Source organism: Anas platyrhynchos, chromosome 3 (assembly GCF_047663525.1).
Source record: "Anas platyrhynchos isolate ZD024472 breed Pekin duck chromosome 3, IASCAAS_PekinDuck_T2T, whole genome shotgun sequence".
Lineage (NCBI taxonomy): Eukaryota > Metazoa > Chordata > Aves > Anseriformes > Anatidae > Anas > Anas platyrhynchos.
Genome location: NC_092589.1, coordinates 8,874,420 through 8,893,386, shown reverse-complemented (window position 1 = coordinate 8,893,386; position 18,967 = coordinate 8,874,420). Strand labels below are relative to the sequence as shown.

The 18,967-nt window shown below is 39.1% G+C and overlaps 2 protein-coding genes across 3 annotated transcripts; both read left to right on the top strand.

Annotated features, from left to right (window-relative positions):
• The first annotated feature begins 3,301 nt into the window (after positions 1–3,301).
• On the top strand, positions 3,302–9,716 carry SNRPB2 (small nuclear ribonucleoprotein polypeptide B2). 2 transcript variants are annotated; one of them, XM_005019808.6, is made up of 7 exons: positions 3,329–3,467; positions 4,076–4,130; positions 4,872–5,044; positions 6,792–6,932; positions 8,061–8,114; positions 8,737–8,825; positions 9,331–9,716. In XM_005019808.6, the coding sequence occupies exons 3-7, from the start codon at positions 4,943–4,945 to the stop codon at positions 9,488–9,490; spliced, it is 546 nt and encodes a 181-aa protein (XP_005019865.1). In that variant the 5' UTR covers positions 3,329–3,467; positions 4,076–4,130; positions 4,872–4,942; the 3' UTR covers positions 9,491–9,716. The 2 variants fall into 2 exon arrangements, with proteins under 2 accessions (XP_005019864.1, XP_005019865.1); XM_005019807.6 differs by lacking the exon at positions 4,076–4,130 and having other exon boundaries at positions 3,302–3,467.
• Positions 9,717–9,851: 135 nt separating this feature from the next.
• OTOR (otoraplin) lies at positions 9,852–17,569 on the top strand. Its single transcript, XM_005019809.6, has 4 exons — positions 9,852–12,832; positions 13,306–13,445; positions 14,018–14,128; positions 17,295–17,569. Exons 1-4 carry the CDS (start codon positions 12,709–12,711, stop codon positions 17,316–17,318), a joined length of 399 nt encoding a protein of 132 aa, XP_005019866.1. The 5' UTR covers positions 9,852–12,708; the 3' UTR covers positions 17,319–17,569.
• Positions 17,570–18,967: the final 1,398 nt, after the last annotated feature.

Here is an 18,967-nt window from a genome sequence, read left to right as displayed (position 1 = left end):
GTAAGAATCTAAAATTTAATTCTGGCTCACTTAACCATGATAATTAGTTGCTCCTTTTAAAGCAATGCAATTGCTTTCTATTGTCATAAATTAGAATATATTATAAAGAGATAGTGTTCTTTCTTTCTTTCTTTCTTGGTGAGTTGGAAATGCGATGTCAAGAGAAGAAGCAGAGATTTACATATTATAATCAAGATAGAGCACTCTTCCTCTGAAGCAATAGTAGTAATTGGTTGTGATGGTGTACTTTGTTCTTGGTTGGTGAAGCTTCCTTGACTAAGTCACACAGTAAGTGAAAGGCTTATCAGGCAGTGTATTTAATAATTAGAAATATAAATTGCTAATAATAAATGTCAGAGGAACATATGGGGTTTTGTTTTAGACCGAGCAGTAATAACTTCAAGCATCTTTTCAGTGATTATGAAGCAGCCTTATTAAGGGAACTGCAGTACATTATTTTTCCTTCTGTGTGGTGTTTTTGTTTGCTTTTTTTCCTAGCTCTGGGTGTTTTATTGTCCTCCAGACAGGGTCATCTAGGTCTTCTTCCTGAGTGGTTACAGTTAATTCAGAACTTCACTATGTGTAGTTCAAATGATTCTTTTCCAAGTGCCTTGCCACATGCTTGTCAATACTAAATTTCTTCTGCCATCATGTTGTCCATTCCCTTTGCTTTGTTAGTTTAGAGATCATGTATCCTGAGCCTTTGAACAACTATCTGTAAATCACTGCAGCCTCCTCAGCTCCCTCTGGCAATTTACGCTAGTGGATGGCAGTCAGCGTAACGGCACAGCAGCCACTGATTTACAGGACACAATATCTTCTATTTTGCACCTTCCAATTGAATATAGATCTGAAAGTTGCTCAACCTTCAAAAAACCTTTTATGCCTTAGATGCGATGTTTCACGCAGAAATGAATTTCATTGACTCTGCAGATGCTCGCACCACCAGTGTACATTGGTATTTGCTTGGGAATTTCCGTATTTCCTGACCCTTTGTCCATTGTGTCTGTCCCTTTTCCACTGTTTAGCAATGTGCTATATTATCATACCTGACACAGCAGAACAGATCAGTCAAAGGGTGGAACCAAAATACTAAAGGCAAATCCAGCCACATCACAAAGCATTCACACGCATGCTTTGTAGCATGTGATTTCCCCCCCCCCCCCCACCTTGAGACAAAGATATTCCTGTCCTGATAAATCTGAGTAACTATTTTAATGATTGTACAATCTTAATGAAGCAAGATAACTACCGTGACAAGTCTGAAGCATCATTTTGTGTATGTGGACCCCATCAAAGCTGTGAAGACTGCGCGATGCTTTAAAACCAGGAGTGAAATTTCTACTGTTCGCAGCTCTTAGTTATTGTTGTACTTTATTTTAGAGTAACTGTTTTTAGAAAAATAATAACAAAAGGATTTTTATTACAGGTGGCATAACAAACAACAGCAATAATAAAGAAATGCTAGGTTTCCTTGACCTTGAGCAAAGCGCAGGAAGAGGGAAGAGCTGTGGCTACTATACTAAGATTTTTCAAGAACCCTGTCTTTGCTTTGCTTCTCCAGCACTGCTTGACAGTCTCTGCAAAGTGGCTACCTGTTAGAGTTGGAAGTATGTTTCCAGCACATTATACTGGTGATGTATTATAACTCCTTACTAAGTTGCTATGGGCATTCTTGGTAAGAAACTGGGAATAATTTTTACAATATTTCAAGCTTTCAGAGACTTTTAAACAAATAACTGGGGTAGTGAATACAAGAGTATTGTACCTCCCTGGAGATTATGAAAACAAAAGTAATCCAAATAAATCTTGGGGAGGGGTGGGGGAGCCAACCTGAGAAATGAATGCTGCTTCTATTGAACCTGCAGTCAGGCTGAAATCCCACCTGAAGAGCAGGAAAGGAAAGGCACAGCTTTCTGCTTTATTGCATTCGCATTCGGCAAGAATAAATCAGCAGTGCTTAAAGTGACGCTGAGCATGTATGAGTGTGGCACGCTGCACTGGAAGAATTATAGAAGTCATGAATTCTTCCTTACTCTGTGTCAGGTTGAGGTTTTTTGTGTGTTTATTTTCTTTAGTTTCTTTATGAACAGTTTAAAGACTTTAAAATGAAGTCATTTATAATAAGTCATTGTTTTTGATTCCAGGAGAAAATCAAATTCCCTTAGCTACATTGATTCAATAACAAATAAATAGTTTTGAACTTTGTTACTAAATTATGAGTTATGTGGGTTGTATTGCTGATCAGCACATAAAATAGCACATAGCCTCTCTGAAAACTTTTTTTTTTTTAATAAATTGTTCATGCTTGGACTCCAACTCCAAAGATATTTTTTGTTAAATACTTATAGGACAATTAAAAAAAAAAAAAAAAAGGACCCTAAAATGGACAATAAAGCGTGCCTTGAACTGCTGTCTATCATCATTTTGTTATGTGTATATATTGCACACAGCTTTCTATGGGCACTATTTCCCATACCATGCAATACTATTATACAACTGAAGATAACGCTGTTCTCTTCCACCAGTAAACTCTCAATCAAGTGCTGTGGGGTTTTTTTGTTTGTTTGTTTTTCTCTCCTCTGTTAATTCACTTTAGAATCTGGAACTAATGTGTTAACTTCCCCTGACAAGCAACTGAAGCAAGAGCTCTCCAATAGCCTTGTTTTTTTATTGTTGTTGGTGGTGTTTTTTGTTTGTTTGTTTGTTTTTCAAAGGAATGAGTTTCAGTGTGGACCTGACCAAATACAGTTTAATTTGAACGCAATGTCTCTTATGGATTATAACCTTCCCTGGTAACTTTTTGATATGCAGCCAGGTTAAACTCTGACGACTTGAAGTCATTTCTGGAAGGGACTGCATCATTGTTCATTCATAGAAACGAAGGTATGCAGCCTGAAAATTATTCCAAAAATTCAAAGGCTGCAACCCCAATCTGTTCTCTTGTGTATTTATCCAGAGGTTCCACTACTGCAGGGATTTTCAAAGTGCTTTCAAGAAATTAAATGTTCGGATAGTTGGGATATTGAAAAGGAAATCTAAAAAGAAACGTTAGCTACTGGATGCTTGTTAAGAGAGGATTTTTAAGGTGTTATTTCTCTTCGTTCTCCACAGAAGACACGAGAACAAGAGTTAAACGTGTTTATATTTCTTTATTAGAACACTATCAAGAGAGAATCTGGCTGAGGAAGCCCCAGTTTCTGTCAGCTTCACCCCGGGGCTGAAGAACCCCACAGAGTCGGCCCTGAGGGGCGTCAAGATGGCGGCGGCGGCCGCCCGCGCCGCGCCGCGCATGGGCCGCTGGGCGCAGCGGCGGCCCCGCCTGCGCGCGGCGGCGGCGGCCATTTCGGAGCTGAGGCGCTGAGGGGCTGTGGGGCCCTGCGTCGGAGGCGCGCCGCGGAGGATGGATATCAGGCCCAACCACACCATTTACATCAACAACATAAACGATAAGATCAAGAAGGAAGGTACCGCTGTGCTCGGGGGGCGCTGCGGTGGGAAGGTGCACGGGAAAGCCAGGCTGGGCTGAGCCCCCGGGACGCAGCTGCCTGCGGGGGGACCTGGGCTCCTCACAGCGTGCTTTAAAAACTGAATAAAATATGCCTTATCCTTTAGCTGGCTCTGCATTCACTGTATAGAGCCGTCCGGTTCTTAAAACCGTGTTTGGGTGCTGCTCAGGTGCCTCCGGGTGCTGCGGGAAATGGCCTGGAAGTGGAAGCAGCTCTGCTAATAAAGTGATGTGTCGAGGTGGTTCTGTGTAACGAAGGAAATGTTAAGGGCTTATTTGTAGCGTTTTAGGTGCCCTATAAGCTAATAAGTGTCCATTATTAAATTGCTTGGTTGTAGTTTTTAAACGCGATATTTGAAATGACCAATAAAGCCTGCAAATCCCATTTTTAAGTACATTTTTTAAGGTATTTAAAGATAAAAATTTCGATAAGAAAACAAAAAAACGCTGATGAAGCAAGCTGCATTCTTGTATTTCTCTATGTATCTGTTGCTTTTGGAAGGTATCATACTTCACAGGTTGCTTTAATTGGCTTCCTGTTGATTTTGATTTTTTTTCTTTATATAGGGCTGTGGCTGGTCAAGAGCAGCTGGAAGAAGTGATGTTGGGCTGGTATTGTCAGGTCTCAGCAGCAATAACCAAGAGGCAGTGCTCTTATGTAGCTGAAATGTTTCAAGCGTAGGACTTGTCACTTAAAATAATTATGCCATACAGAGGATATATTTAGCTTAATTGGAGAAGATTAAAGTTTAATTTGACATGTCAGGTGACTTTAAATAATAAAAATAAATCCATGGCAACTGCAAGTTACAGTGAAAATGCATTCATATATAGAATATGAAAAATATTTGATGCACTTGAAAGGATTGATTAAACAGTTAGAAACTAAATGTCCAAATTTGTTTAGCCTTTGATTAGCTCTTTGCAGTATTCTTAAGTCGTACCTCTTTACTGTTCCATGTGATGGTATTGATTTGCTAATTGGTCTTCAATAGCTGTAATACATCATACTGGAGTGTGTATGTTTGTGTATATATATGTGTGTGTATATATACGTATACTCAAGAATGTGTATTTGTAACTTCCTGTAGTGTTTGCTGTCTGAAAAAGTTAAAATGCATGGAGGTACAGTTTCTTTGCTAGGTGAATGCTTGCAATGTGAAACCAAGAATTGCACACCAACTTGTAAAAACCAGGCAAATCAACTTACGCTTGTGCAGCAGTCTGACTAAGCTCATGTAACTTATTACTGTGAGATCAAGGTGGCAGAAATGACCCTAAAGGACAGCAAACTCTCTAGAAGCAGACATGTATATGTAACTGGTTATAATATTTTTTTTTATTTTTTTTAACACGTCAACAGAGCTGAAGAGGTCCTTGTATGCATTATTCTCACAGTTTGGTCATGTGGTTGACATTGTGGCTTTGAAGACTATGAAGATGAGAGGACAAGCTTTTGTTATATTTAAAGAACTTGGATCATCTACCAATGCTCTGAGACAACTACAAGGCTTTCCATTTTATGGGAAACCAATGGTGAGTTATTTTGTTCTTTATACATAACAAAAATTTATTGTGGTATGATGCAGTGTTTGGGTATTTGCACCTTAAGAATTAGCTGTCACGTGTAATTGTGCTGTTATTCAGTGATGACCTCTCTCTTTTAATAGATATATTTATGCAAACTTGAGGAGAGATTGGAGAGACGGTACTTAAAGTACAGTGAGGCTGAACTTAGCATTTAGGTATCTTAAATGATGGCATTATGTTTTTCTGTGGTAGGTTGAAGTTTTCAAGATCGGAAATGCTTCCAGCTTACACATCATGTCTTCTGCTGAACAGATAAAATTCCTGTAGTAATGTTCTTGAAGTTAGGTGCTTTCTGTTGAAATGATCATTATTGATTACTTAAGTTGTTCATAGTTAGACTACGATGCTTCCATTTTGAGGCAGCAGTGAGTAGGGTGAAGATCTCTAGTTTTATTTTCCAGAAATTGGCAGATGTGGTCAGTAATATTTTTTTTTGAAATTGTTGACTAGTTTTGCTTGTGCATACATCAGATTAGCAAGCCAAATGACCAAATTTCGGTATCGCTTCCGTGATGCAAAAGCACTACTACTCAAGAAAAGCTGATTTAATAGTGTACTTGATTAGAGGCAGAATGGCACAACAGTTGGCACGTTTCTGTTGTTGCCTGCTTGGATAACTATGCATCTCTGATAACATGCATATGGCTCACTTGACTTCAGTGCTAGATGGATATATTTGTACTGGCTTTCAGCTCGTGGCTTTGAGTGTTAAGGAGTGCACAGGCTGTTGTGTTGCTGAGTCACAAGCTTGTTTCATTGACACTTTCAGATTATCTAACAAATTCTTTAATGAGGAATTGTGCAAGCTTAATTCTGTCATTTGCCCTTAAAGATCTTTGTGCTCTGTAAAACTTAATAAGAAATAAACTACTAAATAAATTGAGGCATTGTAAGCTTTTGGGCATACTTTCCTCTTTAAATAATGACTGCAGCACGCATACTACATCTGGCAACATATAAAAGCTTAAAAAAATTTTTGCTTTGTGTAATTCTGTATTGAGGTAGTTCCAATAAGTGATAAGATTGTAAATGTGTGCGCACATGTGTGTACACGTTGACATATATAATGTTATGTCATCTGTAAATTTCTAACTGAATCCGTTTAACTCCGTGAATTTGTGCATTGGGAAGCCTCTGTCAGAAAAATAATGCAGTTGTGGTGCTGACAAAATTGGTGCAGTTCAGGTTGAATTAAGGCAAGTACTTCACTTTTTTATTTGAGTTTTACTGAACTCATTTTTTCTGCAGAGATCTGAGAAACTACTGTGGAGTGTTAATGCCTAACACCCCCCTTCCTGCCCCTGAATGCTTTAAACCCCTCATTTTTTTAAATAGCATCTGGTGGCAGTTTTGTTAACTGACGTTATATAGCTTTGTACAGCTGTTACCTTGATAGACATTAAAAAGGTGCCATTAGCTGATTAGAGTTCCGATTCCAATGAGTGAGGTAAAATTAGTAATTTCTTCTCATGAGTGGTCCATCTGAGTTCTTAAAAAGTTCTCTAGTTGTGATCAGAATTAATTATGAGGATTGCGTACTCTGTAAGCATACCTACAACTTACAACAGTATTTTTAATACAAGAAGTTTCTACAAAAATACCACGTCAGTAGTGCACAAGTAGAACACTGTCAACAAAGTTGCTACAAGATTTTTGGTATAATAAACAACAATGTATTTTTTCTTTTAAAAAGCGTATTCAGTATGCAAAAACAGACTCTGATATCATCTCTAAAATGCGTGGCACTTTTGCTGATAAAGAAAAAAGGAAGGAAAAGAAGAAGGCCAAATCTCTGGAGCAGTCAGCAAATGCCGCAAATAAAAAGGTTATCCAGGTAAGCTGCTGTTGTTTTAAAAAACAAGGGGGAGCAGGCTATTCAGGTTTTTCTTCTGAAGACTAATTATTGTCTTTTAGTATTTTTCAGTTCTTTGAATTGTTGTCTGTTGATACCTACTGCTCTCTATCACTCACTAGAACACAGAAGAGAGAGCAATTACTTAGTCCTTGCTGCTTTTTTATAATTTCTTTCTCATTCCTGTTCTTGGATGAAAAAAATAAAGGGCAAAGGTACAATAAACCAAAGTAGAAACAAACATTTTTTTATTTTTAAAAACAACTAACGAGAGGTGGCTTTAATGTTGGCTTTAATATTATCTTCAAATGCTCAACCAGCTCTTCCCTTCAATGTTTAAACGCTTATTTGCACTACAGACACTGAAGAATGGCAAAGGGGTAAAAGGGAATAAGATTACCCATTTACAGTTAGATGGGAAGGAGTTGGTTTGAAATATATCTCCACTAAGGGTTGTCCTGACATAAACTAATAACGTTTAGTCACTTATATCCTCAAGTTTAGTAGAAAATACCAAGGTGCAGGGTTTGAATATTGTGTTACCCCACTACTGTTCCTGCTAAGACATAATTAAGGAGAGATCAGAGCGATCATAGAAAACAACTTTTTCCAAGTAGAATATTAAATTTTCTCACAATTTATTCAAAATCAATGGTTATATACAAACCTTTTAGGAAGAATTAGTTGTCTCTATTGATAATGGTAATAGCTTTAAGCTATCCTTTGTAAACTGCTGTCGGAACATCTGGTTTGATTTTTCTACTAGATGTGTCCTGTCTAGGCCTTCATTTTCAGAACCACTTCCTGTCTTATAGAACTGAATTTTATGATGTGGAGAAGTAGTGATTCTGCTGACATAGCCATTAGTTAGATGTTTTTTTCTTTTGTTGTCTGGTTTTGGGGTTCAGTGAAATGTACATGTTGTTGTTTCCCTACAGCAGGTATTTCATAAACAACGAATGTTCCTTGGATTATGGTTTAATCAATCAAAATATTAAACAAACACACCAACCTTAACATACTGCTCGAGTTTTACAGAAACATGGTGATGTGTGTTTATATATTTCTAACCAAATATCTTTTAAAAACTATTTTTTACTTATTTACTAGGGAGCAACACAAAATTCAGCCAGTGCCCCTGGGACTTCACCACAGAATCAGCAGGTAACGCTTGTTTTTGTGACCAAAACCGTTAAAGATTCTGAAGCTTAAAAGCTAACAGGGTTTCTAATCAATATGTTTTAATAGAACACTCTCTAGTAAAACCGGTGTTTTGTGTGGTTTTCAGTTGCTCAAAGAAACTTCAGTGGTTCAGTTCTACTGTAGATGAACAGAGTATTTATTGTGGCCTCCAACTGCTCTACCAGAGAGGGAGCTGTGGAGGGCTTGAGTTCATCACTTCCCCCACAGGTATCTTGGATGGCTTGAATAATCTAAAATGGCCTACGGGTAGTTGTCAGGCACCTGCTTTGGTGGAGTACTGCAGCATCAACTGTTGAGCTGTCAAGTTTAAATAAGATGTCTAAGAAAATATGTTAATGTGATTTTTTTTTTTTTTTTTTTGTGGAAGCAAGAGACCCTCTACATTTTTATCACTGTGAGATAGACAGTTTGAAAAAACAAATGGGGATTTGCCTGCATGTTGCATGAAGGTATCCTAAAGCCCAACTAGCAGTATTCTGAGTAAAAACTGAGAATGCACGAGTCTTAGTTCAAATAATAATGCAGATAGATTGCAGAGGAGTGGACAGTTGCGGATAATCTGCTGAGCATTGTTCTTTTGCAGGTGCCTGATAACCCACCGAACTATATCCTTTTCCTTAATAACCTACCCGAGGAAACGAACGAGATGATGCTGTCCATGTTATTCAATCAGTAAGTTTTCAGTTCTTTGAATCCCTCTGTTACCTTTATGCTGTCTCAGTTGGCAAGTTGATATTTTAGAAATAAGAGGTTTTGAAAGTATTTCAGTTTTCTGTGTTACTGCCAAGATTACAGATGTCTGATGTCTTGGTGCAGAAACCAAGTGCAATTTTCTTTTTTCTTTTGAGTTGCTTTTGATTGTGTAAGTTAGCTATTATCAATCTGCACTGGATTTGAGTTAGTGATCAATATGAAAGACTTTACAATATCAGGAACGGTTTCAAAACTGGCTTTAGTTGCTTCTGCATGTGTGCAAGACTGATTGAATTACTTCCACAGAATAATCCTTAGGTCCATAGTTATGGGGACTGGACATACAAAAAATTCTTCAGCTGAATCTTTTATTAGTAGTAATTGTTATACTAGTAGATGCATATGGTAAGGTCCTACGGCTACTGAAGAGATAAAAATTATCAAACCAGGAAATAATATCTGACTCTTTCAATTTCTTTTAAAGGTTCCCTGGATTTAAAGAAGTACGATTAGTGCCTGGGCGCCATGACATTGCATTTGTGGAGTTTGAAAATGAATGTCAAGCAGGAGCTGCTCGAGATGCCCTCCAGGGATTCAAGATCACTCCGTCTCATGCCATGAAAATCACTTATGCTAAGAAATAACTAGGCACTCTTTAAAGGACTTCTTTGGATTGATTTTTTTATCATGATGATACTTTGATCAGCTAGCATGTTAGCTGTTCTATGCAGAAAAGATAAGACTGTTGTGTAGAATGGCCACAGCTGTTGGGCCAGTTGCAGGACTTCCATGGATCTGTTGAATAGTGAACTTTTGTGCTAAAATGCCATTTTTTATAAAATAAATATAGTTGATGCTGTTTTCAAACGATGTTTTTCCTTGAATTTGTCTTTCCTTGAATCTGTTAGGCGTGCAGGGCCAATTAATTATATTGGTTTAACTACGTTTAAGGTGGTCTTCGTTTCTCAGAAGTGGATGCTGGAAAAATAGCCGTCTCTTCAGAGCAAAAAGCATGAGCAGGTATACTAAGTGTCAGCATATGCAGAATGCAACACTCGGTTTTCAGTACTTTTATCTTAAGTCTTAAGGCAAGACATTAAGGCATTATCGTTGTCTTAAGACAAAATTACTCTCACAGAAAAGCAACAGATTATCGTTGAAGTCTTTTTTTTTTCTCCAGGTACTGGTAGACATTGATTAGACTTCGATAGCATTGTTCAACTTCTTTGGTTTTGTCTCTGCAACGATGGCTGGTAATAGAAGCAAGTGTATAGAGGGCCCATAAAAGCTTATTTTTCCAATCCTCCGTTATTTTCCAGCAGTTTTAATAAATGGTTTAGGAAAAGCTTTCTTGCTCTATACAAAGACATTGCTGATATGTCTGACAGTCTGACAGACGGGTTTTTCAAAATGCGTGTCCTAATGTGTGTGGTTTGCTGAGGTCTTTTCCATTTGTTTAAAACAGTTAAGGGGCTTGTTGGACATGAAATACACTACATGCAGAGAATTAATCAGATGCAGTGCTGGGAGCTGTAACTATTATAAATACTTGCATGGTAAAAAATTGCTTCAAGAGCTTGAGTGCTTTGTTGAGGTGAAGGAGGACCTAGGAAGATATTTTAGGCTAAGAGAATAATGAAATTTTATTAAAAGTATTATCATATTTCTGGTGGAACAGTAAGTTTTGCATGGTGATGTCTAGAAGCATTTCTATCAGACCTTTGGAGATCCATGTTTGAGAGGAAGGGGTGATGTGTTTGTGCTGGTCATGTTGCACCATTCCTCAATTCTTAAATTCTTTCTCTGTGAGGCCTCTAACTACCCTTTCAAAAATGTAATGGGATGGAATCAGCACAACTTTCTTCAGAAGTGGTTCAGGCAAGTATTAGAGTACCTGATGTGAAGACCAGAAACTACAAGGAAGAATGTTCAGATTAGCATAGCAGCTACATTGGAAGTATTGAGGCTTTTTTGTTTCCAGAGTAAGTAGGTCAACTGGAAAAAGAGGGAGTATGCTGGTGGCTGTAGCTCTTCCTGTTACCATGGCTTGTTGCAGTCCCTACCTGTGTTGTGTGGGCTTAGTTGTAGCTGCAGAACATTGTTTTTCTTAGTTTGTTCTGAGAAGATTGAGATTTCACTTCAGACTATTCTGTGGACGAAGAGCTGTGCTTTTTATTGCTTTTTATGAAACCTTGCAGAGCTCCGTATTTTGGCACGTCAGCACAATTTCTGAGCAAGTGCTGTTTCAGGGCATCTGAAACTGCTACATGAAACTTTTTTTGCACAAGATCTGCAAAACAAACAAATTGATCTTTTTCTCAGATCACACTGCAAGATGATGCTCTTTCCAGTAGTCCTGATTAATGTCATTAATCATGATTAATTTCCATGTATGCATTTTTCATTCTTTTTAGTAAATTCACAAATTTAGAGCACTTGCAAGTGAATTTTGTTTGTGCATCTATAAAGAGTAAAAGTGATTATGTTCTGTCATTAACCTCGGGTTTTATCCTCTGCAGTTGCAATTTTGTAGGTATTAATGATGCTGTTCTTGCTTTCCACTATTTCATGTATGTGAGACTCCTTTGCATACTGCCACACTCTACCTTGATTCAATTAGAAGGGTTTGTGTGGAGCTGTCTGCAAAAAAAAAAAAAGAGGGAAGAAGAACAAAAGTGAAGATGTATGGGAGGTTGGAGGAAGGAGTAATGGAGTAGTGGGCTAGAAGGCTAGAGGAGGGTGTTGTTAAGTCAGCTGTAATATAAGGGTGATGTTAGAAATAGCAAGATGCTCGTTCTTTAAAAAATAGTGTGTTTTTTCAATGACAGTTGTCTGAAAGATGGTACAGCTGGTAGCTCTTCAGGCCTTCTTGTGAATCACAGAGCACTGATGGGCTGGAGTGCCATTTGGGGAATTCACACGCTTGCTTTTGGTCACTTCTAAGGACTGATCCAAACTAGCTCTTTGTAGCGTGACAGCTGTGATGTGAGCAGTTTACAGTGTAGTAACTCAGGTTTCTCTTTGTGTGTGTGTGTGCATATATTTTAATTATAATACTCCTATTTTTCTCCTTACATGTATGTTACAATGAGATCTTGGTAACTTAGATCAATTCTGGATGTCCTAAGGCATAATGAGCACCTCTTAAGTCAGTGGCATGGTATGTTTTTAGGGTCCTGCATCTGCAAATCTCAACTGAGTTCAGCTGTGTAAATAGAAGTGAGATGGCCACTACCCTGGCACAACCTGAGTACTTTGCTCTTCTCCTGCATCTTCCCATGGAAAATAAATCTTGCCTATACAACTATGCAATGCTTGAATTTTAGACCACCAATTTAAACGTCTGACTTGCCAAGCCTTATTACTGGGTTACATTTGCATCTATGTTTTAGGGTCCTCATAGGGCCTGTCTGTGGGCTGTAATGAGGAAATTTCTGCCGTGGTGGGTTTATGGTGCAGGGAAGACGGTTTGTCAGTGAGTGTACGTGAGAATAAAGGACTGAAGGATTTGAAAGGATGTGATTTCCTTTCCCACTTACCACAGTCCGACTTAATTTTTCATTCTCAGACAATTTTTGCTTGAGGTAAGATTAAGCCTATGGATGACTACCGGAAGGCTGAAGAATGTGTAATACAGTTGTTCACTGAAATGCTAACCCAGAATGTGTTCGGGAAGGGATTCTGTTTTGTAAGTGGAACCTGAGTCTTTCCTCCTGCCTGCAGCTCCTCCTGTAGCAGTGGAATGTCCCCTCGATCCCTTCCCATTGGCCAGAGATGTTTGTCCAGATGTTTGCTTCTTCCATAAAAGATACGGATCGCTTGACAGGGTCCGCATTTGGGAGGTGCTGCGGCAAAGGAAAAAATGACACAGCGTGTTTATTTGGTTATCTTGCTTCTGTGTCTCAGATTAATGTATCCCCTTGTAACTGGAATTTTTATGGATAAACTTGCCAGCAAGAAGCTGTGTGCTGATGATGACTGTGTCTGTAAGTAATCCTGCTTTAACTGAAATTATGAGAGAATATATTCTGAAAAACAATTGTGGAGCTTGGATGGAGTTTGACAGAAAACTGCTCTGCTTATTTAGCTCATTTCTAGGTTGGTTTGTCAATTGAAAGCAATGTGGGAGGATTGATAGAGAACATCACATCCCATTTTACTGCAAACAAAATTTGTAAGGGACCTTTTTCACTTGAGTGAAAGGTAAGTGTAAAGAGGAGGACTGTGATTCCCATCCCGATGAAATACACATTCTTAAGCTGTTCATTTGCTTACTGGAGATGGAAAAATAAGCAGGACAAATTCTTGGCAGACAATAATTTCAGAATAACCTACTTTTGTCTGTAGAAGTGGTTTTACATGTGTGCATCCACAGGCATCATATAGTTATATTTCTCTTTATAAAAGTATGTCCTTAAATTCATCCAGCTCATTCTTGATCTTTTTTTTTTTTTTCTAGACACCATTTCCCTTGTCAGAGCAGAAGAGGATTATAATGCTCCAGACTGCAGATTCATTAATATTAAAAAAGGGCAGTTGATTTATGTTTACTCAAAACTAGTGAAGGAAAAAGAATCTGGAGAATTCTGGGCTGGAAGTGTAAGACGAGATTCTTGTGTCTATGAGCAAACCAGAAGTAGATTAACGTGTACTTTTGTCAAGAAATGGATGCTAGTGTGGGTTTTGATGTAACAATTTAGTTTTCAAAGTGGGTGTTAAAACTGAAGAAACTGATTGAGGAGTCTTGAGGGCTTTTTTTTTTTATTATTATTAATGTTATCTTCAATAACTGTACAGGAATTAGGCATTGAACCTTAATGGAATGTCTCAACAGTTCTTTTCTGTGGGTGCTTGCTGAAACTATGGATGAGAAAAACTTCTGTCACAGCTGCTCATAAAACTCTTAAATTTAAGGGAAGAAAAGATAAATATCACCTGTATTTGTATATTTAAAAAAAAATCCAGATAAACTATAGCTGGTATTACTTTACTCCAAAAATACATGCCTATGTTGGAAATTAATTGTTCATTTCATGTGCTAGTTAATTGCAGAACTAAGATATCCAGAGTAAGAAACGCTATTAGTGACTGCTTCTGACTAAATTATGGACTAGCTTAAACCAGATGAGGATGGTTGTAAGGTACCTAATTATACATCTCCTTGCTTCAAGGTTTATGGAGAAGAGTATGAAGACCATATGGGGACGGTTGGTTATTTCCCTAGCAGTTTAGTCTCAGAACAACATGTCTATCAAGAAGCAAATAAGACAGTTCCTACAACGGTAAGGAATTTGCAGAAGCCCAGCTGGCTGCATAATTATACTTGGCTGTGCAATGCTAATTTGCTGTAAAAACAAATCATAATTGTGGCAGTTGATTGTAGCATATCACAGATGCTTAGGGATGCAATCTTTGGGCCTTTATACAGGCAAATAGCCTCAATAAAATCCTAACATAAGCTCTCATAATGTAGACATTGCAAATGCTGCGTTGCGGCCTTGATACTATTAGAGTTCCTATTGATTTGAATGGTACAGCTTCAAGGCCACATCAGCCTGTTACCTGAGCTTCTTGCAATGTGTTGCAAATGTTTTTCTTCTTTGGAATCTGGACATTGTGCTGCATATTTTATTAACATGTCCAACCCCATTTTCTATTAATTGTGTGCTTTGATTGCCATTTTTATAGAAAACTTTAATTTTACCCCCCGAACATCTCCCACTTCAGTGAGAGGAGGTCCCTGGCAAACAACTGTATGTGAAAACTCACTTTTCCACTCTTCATTCAGAAAGATGTACTTTTTAGTTCTTGTTTTCCATAGTAAAAATGGGTTAAAATCTTGGATGCAACTTAAAGAATAAAACTTTGTGTTCAGAGTACGGTATGTGTATGAGAAGAGTATGCTTGCTGTCTGATAGCAAAAGTTCTTAGTACATTTTAAAAAAAAGTTGAATTGCAAAGCCATTGAAAACATGTCTTTAAGTAGGCTGCACTTCTGAAAGAATGGTTCTCCCTGATCATACAGTAGTATGTTGTATAGCAGACAGTTCTTAATTTTACTGAAGGTCTGAAACACATCTCACAGAAGAGTGGAAGAGGAGGGTCCTTTCTCACAGGCTGATGTGGTCTGGCTTACAAGTAACGGTACTGGTAACCTATGTCTGTGCTTAAAACAAATTGAACGGTAGGTTTCCAATAACTACCTTCAGTAATATTGAATATTTAGTTACATTCTATTTTGAAGTGTACAGCAAAATACAATGATTAGTGAGTCAGTCTTGAAATCACATATGGAGTCTTTAATCCTAGCTCCGGATTACTAGGTGGGTTTCATTAACACAGGAAATAAGCAAAATGAAGAACTTAGTTTCACGTTAATAGTCACTAGGATTTGCATTATTAATGTCAGACAACTTTTATATGAGCAAATGAAAATCTTGAAGTAAGTGATTGCTTTTCTTGACACTGTATTAGAATATTCTGAATTTGGCCCAGAAGCATTGTAGCAATTAGTCACAGAACATGAAAGAATGACTAAAATATGTTTCTAAGCTCTTTACTCAACAATATGACAGCCAGTCTGCTGAACGGCAAGCTGAATTGGAAGCAGAGGCAGGTTAAAGTGATGTCTCAGCCTGCAGGCTGGCTGAGGGTCCAGAATGGGACATTGCCAGGCTGCAATGCAGAACTTTAACTGGCAAGTAGAAGTTCTGCATCAGGCCTCCTGCAGAACTAAGGACACTGAGCTTCACACTCATTTCATTCTCATTTCACATTCTTGCTATACAGGAACTTTGTGACAAAAACTTGTTGTAGCAGTTCTTTTCTTTGTTCCTCTGTTCTTGGTTGTATGTTGCAAACATGACCTTAAGTTTGACTGCAGGTTTACCTTTAAAACTGTCTACAGCACATCTTGACCAATCTGTATGGGCAACACTGCTTCTCCTTTAAAGGTTACTGTCTTATACAAGAGCTACTATTGCACAGCTCTTATATGCCTCTAATGCTACCAGTCTCCTATTTGCAAGTCAGTAGCCAGTCTTGTGCTTGCAGCTCTGTAACCCTTCAGTTACAGAGCTCTTGGCAGTAATTCAATGTTAAGCTGTTGGCAGTATTTTCCCTTGCTTTCCTGGTCTTGGACCTGTGAAGCCCAGGGCTGTTGCTACCATGGGTTCTCTCAGGAAGTGGTGACCAGTGGTATGAGAACCACCTTCTCCAGCCACTCTTTCTCCTACCCCTTTACTGCATTGTTTCATTTGCACTGGGGCACCCGATGATGCCCAAAGCTTAATGATCAATCAGCATGCACCTGCCTGATAACAGCACTGAGTAAGCCACTCAATAGTCAGCTTGATGTGTGGGGAGGAAAGGAGATCAAAGGGGGACGTGCTCCTCTCCACTGCAGCAGGAAAGAGGACATTAGAATGGGGGTCTTCATGTCATTGTCTCTCCTTTCATTTTTTTTTCCCCAAATAGTAACTTCTCACAACTGGAGTCAATGTATGCCATCAGCTACAGACCCTCCTAATAAATTCTTGGTCTTGTGAACTTCCGTCAGCATCCTTTTTGCAGTGTTAGGTAATCCATGCCTATCGGTGGCTGTTTCAAGTGATAAGTCTTGGAAGATGTTTTTCTCAGTGCTGCTACTTCTGAATTGCACTGAACACAACAGATTCAGTACAATAGACTGTGTACTACAAAGTGGTCTTGGATTGCCTTTCTTCCCTCAATCACTTAAAATTGGCCATTTGCTAGCTAAGATGAAAGTACTTTTATTACCAGTAAGCATCTGCTCTGAAACAGCTCCCTGTCTTCTGCTTCCAGGGGACAGGTACATGTGATAGGCTGGTCTAATGTATATGTTGCTCGGTTTCAGCAGCATGAGGTGACAATTCTCTACAGTAGAATCAAGATGAGATGTACATGGCTATGTAAAATGCTAGCAGAAAGCTAGATTAAAGCAATATGCTGTGAAAATGTATCGCTTGCTGGAAGTTTTCAAGCAAAAAAAAAAGGCATTTATTTTCTTAGTGGGATTTCTCTGGAGGAAGTGTAACAGCCTAAGTCTGTTTAAGGTGTCCTTTCCATGTGTGATTAGGAACAGTTTAAGGATAAGGGGTTACATACAACTCTTAATAAATCCAAATATGGATGTGGGAATACAAAACAAAAAGATAAAGGATTTGCTTGAAATAAGAAAGAACATGGCATTGCCTATTTCAATTTAAAGATTTATGGCAGGAACAAATCATCCCAACTACATAAAAGGAGTTGAAAGAAAAAAAGACTTTTTTCTCCGGAATTGTGAAGTTAATTTATAGAGAACATACTTTGAGTATATTACAGTGTATTCAGTGTTTGCATCTACTTATCTACCTTTGGGGGATGATAAAAGGATGTTAATCCTTCAGTAATCTCAAAAGATCTTTCCTTTTAACTCTTTTTCAGGACATTGATTTCTTCTGCGAATAGTGCTGAAGATGGCTACGTAATCTCTAGGGTGCCACAAGAAAAGCTGACAAAGAAACATGGACACTCTCACTGAACATATATATTTTTAATCGATGTTTATAAGATAAGTAGTGTTTCAAATGCAAAAGTTGATTTAAAGGGAGTTATTTGGGGTAGGAGGAATGGCCTCATAACAGACTTTATTCTTTAGATTATTTTTTTTATCTACATATTCTTTGCTTGTTAATAAACCTAGCCTTTGAATTATTGTATGTCTGAGTGGCATAAATATGCTATATATAAAATGGGATGTGCTATCTTCACACAATCACAGAATTTCTAAGTTGGAAGAGACCTCAAGATCATCGAGTCCAACCTCTGACCTAATGCTAACAGTTCCCACTAAACCATATCCCTAAGCTCTACATCTAAACGTCTTTTAAAGACTTCCAGGGATGGTGACTCCACCACTTCCCTGGGCAGCCTGTTCCAATGTAACTTTATTACCCTTTCAGTAAAGAAGTTCTTCCTAACATCTAACCTAAAACTCCCCTGGCGCAACTTAAGCCCATTCCCCCTCGTCCTGTCACCAGGCACGTGGGAGAACAGGCCAACCCCCACCTCTCTACAGCCTCCTTTAAGGTACCTGTAGAGAGTGATAAGGTCGCCCCTGAGCCTCCTCTTCTCCAGGCTGAACAAGCCCAGCTCCCTCAGCCGCTCCTCGTAGGACTTGTTCTCCAGGCCCCTCACCAGCTTCGTCGCCCTTCTCTGGACCCGCTCAAGCACCTCGATGTCCTTCTTGTAGCGAGGGGCCCAAAACTGAACACAGTACTCGAGGTGCGGCCTCACCAGAGACGAGTACAGGGGGACAATCACCTCCCTAGCCCTGCTGGTCACAGTGTTTCTGATACAAGCCAGGATGCCGTTGGCCTTCTTGGCCACCTGAGCACACTGCTGGCTCATATTCAGCCGACTGTCCACCATCACTCCCAGGTCCTTCTCTGCCTGGCAGCTCTCCAACCACTCATCTCCCAGCCTGTAGCTCTGCTTGGGGTTATTGCACCCCAGGTGGAGGACCTGGCACTTGGCATCTTGACCTGCATTTTGCTGACACAGCCTCATACTATGTATTAAATAAATGTTAAAAATACGTTCTCTTGTTGAGCCATCTGTTAATCATTTTTTGTTGCAAGCGCTATCCTCTGCTGGAGGAACTGATAGAAACTAAAGGTGGGCTTTACTGTGTCTGGGACAGTGTCACCAGTGTGTCACCAGGCGCATGAGGGGAGGGAGGCGAGGGGTAATGCCCAACATGGCACCGGGCCTGCGCCTCGCCCCGCCTGCTACAAGGCCATGGTGCCAGGCAGGAGACTCTGTGGGGACGAGGCGGCCGTGCGAGGAGGCAGATTTCCAAACAAGGTGGTTGTATGCATCTGTTTTAGGCAGGCTTAATGCATCCTACCCCAGGCACATGCTAGAAGCCACGAGAACATGAAGAGTACACAGCACCAGGTGCTCGTGAACAAGCAAAACATGAAATTGCACATGAACAAAAATGGTGAGGTGATGTTTAGCAATTGTTATTGGAAAATACAAGTTTTTCCTCATGTCATCTCAGATAGTCCCTTAGAGTTGTTAACATATGCAGTTCTGCATAGATATATACAAGA

Coding starts and splice junctions, on each gene's coding strand:
- SNRPB2 (XM_005019807.6), top strand. CDS start 3,404: ATGGATATCAGGCCCAACCACACCATTTACATCAACAACATAAACGAT. Junction 8,115..8,736: donor CTTCACCACAGAATCAGCAG/GTAACGCTTGTT, acceptor GTTCTTTTGCAG/GTGCCTGATAACCCACCGAA. Junction 8,826..9,330: donor CTGTCCATGTTATTCAATCA/GTAAGTTTTCAG, acceptor TTTCTTTTAAAG/GTTCCCTGGATTTAAAGAAG.
- OTOR (XM_005019809.6), top strand. CDS start 12,709: ATGACACAGCGTGTTTATTTGGTTATCTTGCTTCTGTGTCTCAGATTA. Junction 12,833..13,305: donor TGCTGATGATGACTGTGTCT/GTAAGTAATCCT, acceptor TTTTTTTTCTAG/ACACCATTTCCCTTGTCAGA. Junction 14,129..17,294: donor ATAAGACAGTTCCTACAACG/GTAAGGAATTTG, acceptor ACTCTTTTTCAG/GACATTGATTTCTTCTGCGA.